This window comes from Platalea leucorodia (genome assembly GCF_965183815.1).
Source record: "Platalea leucorodia genome assembly, chromosome: 4".
Classification (NCBI taxonomy): domain Eukaryota; kingdom Metazoa; phylum Chordata; class Aves; order Pelecaniformes; family Threskiornithidae; genus Platalea; species Platalea leucorodia.
Genome location: NC_138826.1, coordinates 19,524,500 through 19,530,499, shown reverse-complemented (window position 1 = coordinate 19,530,499; position 6,000 = coordinate 19,524,500). Strand labels below are relative to the sequence as shown.

At 36.4% G+C, this 6,000-nt stretch overlaps 1 protein-coding gene across 1 annotated transcript in view; it reads left to right on the top strand.

The window, feature by feature from the left end:
* The window catches only part of TNKS2 (tankyrase 2), a 37,480-nt gene that overhangs the window by 8,561 nt on the left and 22,919 nt on the right, over positions 1–6,000 (top strand). Inside the window, 7 exon segments of the mRNA XM_082310100.1 lie at positions 654–720; positions 723–747; positions 1,933–1,999; positions 3,726–3,912; positions 4,845–4,966; positions 5,483–5,574; positions 5,665–5,743. Of these exon segments, the coding sequence (XP_082166226.1) occupies positions 654–720; positions 723–747; positions 1,933–1,999; positions 3,726–3,912; positions 4,845–4,966; positions 5,483–5,574; positions 5,665–5,743 (639 nt within the window).

Genomic DNA, 6,000 nt, shown 5'->3' with positions numbered 1-6,000 from the left:
GTTGATGGGTTTGTAAATGAAGAGTATAAGATTTCTTCTCACTAATTTGTAGCTCTGCCCTTGGTGCTGCTGCTGGGTATGCTTGAGTGGGTTTGCTAGAAAAGATCATAGAGCAGTTACCAGACTGCTCTGGGGAAGGTGAGAATTTAGAAGAGAAGATTAAGTTTCCCGCAGACCCCACTAACTTACTGCACTCACAGATGTGGATAACAATCTCTGTTGATAATTTATAAACTTAATTTATTGATTGGCAGGGAGACCGCTTTATAGTTTACCAGTCATTGTAGCTAATGGCCATCTTATTTCCCCTTTCACAAGGGACATAGTTTGTCCCAGCAAAGTATTTATAGTTATGGTAGGCTAAAAGGCAAAAATGGACTGCAGGACTCAAAAATCTATTAAGAGGGCCTTCACTGCCAGAATGTATTAGTGATGGAGTAAATTCAGGATTTGTGTTTGATGACTGTGAGAGTAGTCAGTAAACAATGAACATAGTTGTCAAATGTTTTGATTCAAGCACTCTGGTTTTTTTAATGTTGCAAGTATTTTAAAGACTTCAGTAATTAGTGCTGTTAACAAGTTTGGGGAAAAATAAATATAAAATCCACCCTTGAGTTTGTGTTACTGATTAATTCTACGTTCTGTCATTTCAGTCCACTCCTTTACATTTAGCAGCTGGGTATAACCGTGTAAAAATAGTACAGCTCTTACTGCAACATGGGCTGACGTACATGCTAAGGATAAAGGGTAGGTTCATTTTTCCTTTGTTCAGAATAAACAGAATTTGTTAAAAATTGAGATGAAGTAAAGAATAGTAATACTATTTGAAACATGAAGAATTTCTAAATTGAGACTGTTACGTCATCTTTAACCTCTGTTATGACAAAAATGCAAAGTGTACAGGCTTAAGACTAGTGAATCAGTAGGCTCCAAATTGAGCTGACTATAGAACATGCTGTCTTTTAGGTATCACTAGCCAAATTACTCTCTCTTGTTTAATAAAATACGTTCATGCACCATTGTGAAGTCAGCAAATATTTTGATGATTGAATCGATTTTGTTTCTGCAGTTCTTTTTGCAAGGAGTTTGATAAAAATGGAAGATCTGTTTCCCAGAGGTTTTATTTGGACTACATGTTCTAGCATTTGGTTATTATGTCAGGAAATGTAGTGAAATATAGAAGTGCTAAGTCTATTTAGTTACATAAAGTATAATGAAAAACCTATTTGTAAAATGTTTTAGCTTTCCATAAGCACTAAAGCTTATGGAAAGCAAACTCTTATTCTTCCTTTTTCCTAGGATTACTTCACAGCTACATAAATAGCTGCCTAATCAGACAGCTTTAATTGCCCCCTTGGGCTGGAATTGACTTTTGTCATTTCTCGCTTGCTAGCCCACAGTGATAGAATTCACTTTGGGCAATTTCTCACTTGCTTCTAAGACCACTGGGTTTGAGGGAGTATGAAGCTGGCTTTAAAACCTCTAGCTCTGCTGTTGCTGTAGAATATTGTACAGTTACTTAAACGTTAGCCAGTAAGACTACTTTAGTTTCCAAGGGAGAAGATAATCTTAGAGCAATGTTCTTGTGAAAAAGGAAATAATTGCTGTCGCTCCTGAAAATCCCCTGCAGATAGTTCTTCCTGCTTAGGGTTCCAAGTCTGAGCGGAACCATTTCATTTGCAGTAAGACGATGCAATTAATTTCTCATCTTCTGATTATTTTAAACATTTATTGTTCTGAAAAAATGCTGATGGAATTTTCTGGGTTCTTCTCCAGTTTCTTATTTCCCCTCAACTTTATTTGAACATCTGTGATACTGTTTTTGTAAAATGTTCAAGGTGCAACATAGTACCATTTGCAATGTTATAGATGCATCTGGAATTGAAATATGCATACTAAGGTAATCCTCCTCCCCATTTCTCTCCTGTATAGAGATTTGGTGCCACTTCACAATGCCTGTTCCTATGGTCATTATGAAGTAACAGAGCTTCTAGTAAAGGTTGGTCTTTGAAGAGATTAAATTGCATATTATTAAATGAGAACAGTCTATAATAAACTAATGCAAGTAGCATATTTTTTTATTTTGTACTTAGATTTACAAAACTTAAAGAATGAGAGATTGGTTTTGCTCTACATGTTAGTGATTATTAAGCTGAAGCTACAGAATCTTTTGCTTGCAAGGAGGCTTTTTCCTTATAAATGTGCTTTCTGTTTTTAACTCATTCTGCTCCAAAGTTGAATGTTTTTGTACCACCAAGTAAGTACTTCTTATCTCAACTTTCCCACCCTCACCCAAAAAAAAAAAAAAACCAACAAAAAAACAAACACAAAAAGACCCCAAAAACTGAGCAATATTGTGAGTTTGACAATAGAAAAATATTTCAGAAGACAGAGTATTAAGAGGTTTTTGAAAAGAATACTGGTGAAGATCATAAATGTTTTAAAATTAAAGAGTAATCAGTCTCTTGAGCGAATGAACTTTACAACATAATTCTGGCCCTGAATTGTAGCCTTCACCCCAAAGAAAGAAAAATGCATCAATTTTCCTAGCATAAGTGAACTCTCAGAACTGAAGTGACTTCTCTGGATTATGTTAATCTTGAAGATAAAGTATGATGCGCATTAAACTAGTGGCTCAAAGATGTGGCTTGCAAAAATCTGAGTCTTGTCCACCGAGGGATGTTTGAACTGTGCCCATTCTCAGCTGCTACAGCAAATCATGATCATTATAACAGCTGTGAGTGTTCTGTTAGATAACTCTAGGTGTTCGGATGCTCAGGGAATAGCTCTTGTTGTTCTATCTTGTATGTCTCAGTCCCCAATAATTCCATGTGTCTTTCTATTTGTTTAGCAAAAATTAAGTACAAAGTTATTGAAATAAGCATTTATTGTAGTAAGTATAAGTAGTCAAGAGGTTTGGGTTTTCTTGTTTTTTTTTACTTCAGGGGCCAATTGTAAAGTGAATCTTTACAGTTGTGGTACTAGACAAAAAAATCCCCCCTTGCCTAGACACTACTGTGTGTCTTAACTGTTAAGCTAGAGTTGTATTCCCTGTTGGATTTCTGCTCCAGTGAGCCTTGAATTATTTTTTGCAAAGCACTACAGCTTTAACAGGAGCAATGGGAAAGAGCAATGTCCTATCAGACTTGCTTACAGACAGAACTCAAGGTGCATACAGAATGTTACTGGAGAAGAATTACATAGATATTAATCATCAAGAGTATGACTTGCAGAACCTTGTACTTCAGTGTTTTGAATTGAAGTCAACTTAGGTGAACTAAGTGCTTATCTCTTTCATTCATATCTTGGGGGGTGTTCACAGAACATCTGTTTATCTTAGTGCAACTGTTTACTCTAGACTTTTTCTAGAGCAACAAGAAACAGGAGGTTGTTCAGAGGTGATTTAGAGTATATGAATTAGGCTCTTTGATTTGACCTGTTGCAGAGCTACTCTTCTTTTAGAGATGCTGGAGAAAGCCTGAAGAGACTGGCCTGCCTTCGTCTTCTTTGAATGTACCTGTGAGACACTAGAGGATTAAAAACCGCAATGTGCTGAAATGTTGCGTTATAGTGAAAATTAATGTCTGGAGAACATCTTGGATACAGTTTGCATACAAGCATTGATTTTTATTTTAACAATCTGTTGCATTGAAACTAATGACAGAAGTCTCTTTCTAATGATCCGGTTTTGATGTTGCATCTTTTTTACCCCTTTCCTTTTCAAGCATGGCGCATGTGTGAATGCAATGGATCTGTGGCAATTCACCCCTCTGCATGAAGCAGCTTCTAAGAACAGGGTGGAAGTATGTTCTCTTTTGTTAAGTTATGGTGCTGACCCAACACTGTTGAACTGTCACAACAAAAGCACCATTGATTTGGCTCCAACACCCCAATTAAAAGAACGATTAGCATGTGAGTATAAAGTGAGATTAGTTCTACAGTTATAGATTGTAACGTGTACTTAGGTTCCCCAGACAGTGACCTGCCAGACATCAGGTTTGGAAAATGCTTACACTTTCCAAGCAATTGTGCAATGTTGGACAGTACATTTCACTGTTTATAATTTAAGATTGCTAGATTTTCTGAATGTAGGCTTTTAAAATAATTTTATTGTCAGTTTTATAGTCATGTGGTTGTGATGGGTTTTGTAGCTTTTCTTCCCTGAATACACGCTTTCCCTCACGACCTTGCCAGTACACTTTCATTTTCCATACTTGCTCCTGTCATTGCATCAAGACTGTTGAAATATTCATTTTTATTCCACTGTGTTTTGTTTGAAGAAAAGAAAAAACATAACTGTTTAGAATGCTGAATATGTTCACATATGCCACAATTGCTGAAAGTTCAAAGAAATTGATGAAAGGCATTGTTTTTTTGTCCAGCAAACTTAGAGTTGAAAAGAATGCCCAAATTCTGTCATTGAGTGGCCAACAATAACTTCCTGGGATATGTACAAAAATTATCAGTAAATACTACATTAGACTTCATATTAGCATCTAGAAATGGTTCTCCAAAGACAGGTCAGAAGTAGAGATTTATGTGTGCTTGAATTGGTACATCTGGGAAGAGTGGAACCTAGAACAGTGGTGAGTGAAATAGATCCTGTTCAGCCAGTTGGGATGTCTCGGGCTTTGGTTCATAAACAAAGCGCATTCCTGTAGTGTTTTGACTTAGCTAACAAGTTCTGTCAAGTGATGTAAAAGTTTAAGTCTGAGTTGGAAATGTCTGCACCGTGGTTTGCTGAATAAAGTTAATATTTTTATCTAACTGAAAGAAACAGTCTTCTTGATCCTTCTCGAGTTAAGGAGTGTAACCTTGTGGTATGTATTTATTTCTTTTTAAAGACGAATTCAAAGGTCACTCACTGCTGCAGGCTGCAAGAGAGTCGGATGTAGCTCGCATAAAGAAACACCTTTCTTTGGAGACAGTGAACTTCAAGCATCCTCAAACACATGAGACAGCATTGGTAATATATCAGGATTTATTAATTATTTTGCATGTATTGTGGCTGACCTAAACATAGTAGGTAATAGTTTAGAACTAAAAATTTTAGTGTCAAACAGCGTAATTCAGACCAACCTGGAATATCCGGTGTGTAGTCAAACAAATAACACTGATTAATATTTAGTTCTTAAGGTTAATATTACGGCTAATCTAAATTGTCTGTTTAATTTAGGTTGTCTAAAAGACTGTTTTTCTGTAGAATAGTCTAGTTTTAAGCAACAGCAAGCTACGTATGTTAGCTTTGTTAGTAAAGCGTGAAGGTTTCCAACAACTATTGGAGAGGGAGCTCTGGAAGATACCAGAGTAAATCCAAAAGCCCATGTGGAATCTCCCTAATTAATAAGCTTCTACATGTGTGTGTGGGGGGGTGTCTGTTGACTTTGCACACAACCAGCTCTAAACTGCCAGCTGATCAGCAAGCAGTAAAACCTGTATATTGCTAGCTAATTGTTAATGCTACAATTTTTAACGTTCTCAGCACTGTGCTGCTGCATCTCCATATCCTAAGAGAAAACAAGTATGTGAATTGCTGCTGAGGAAAGGAGCCAACATCAATGAAAAAACAAAAGAGTGAGTGGTTACAAATGAATACTCCTAAGTGTTTGTTTAGAACATTTTGCAAAATACTTTTTGAATTATCCTTTTTTTTTTTTTTAAAAGCTTCTTGACTCCTCTGCACGTGGCATCAGAAAAGGCTCATAATGATGTTGTTGAAGTAGTTGTGAAACATGAAGCTAAGGTATGAGTATATTCATACTTTTTTGTTGTTGAGGTTTGCCTACGATATAGGTTTTCATACCATGAGAACGGACAGCTGAGTAGACAGACTTTTCTAAAATAATTAATTTTGGAAGGTTGCAGATTTATACACTTAGGACATAGGCCATCAGTCTGTTAGTACAGCCCTATACCTTGAGGCATCGTTGTTTTGGTCCTATTTTATAAGAAGCGCGGATGTAGCTCTTCTTACTGTTAACTGAAAGCTTATAGAGTGTC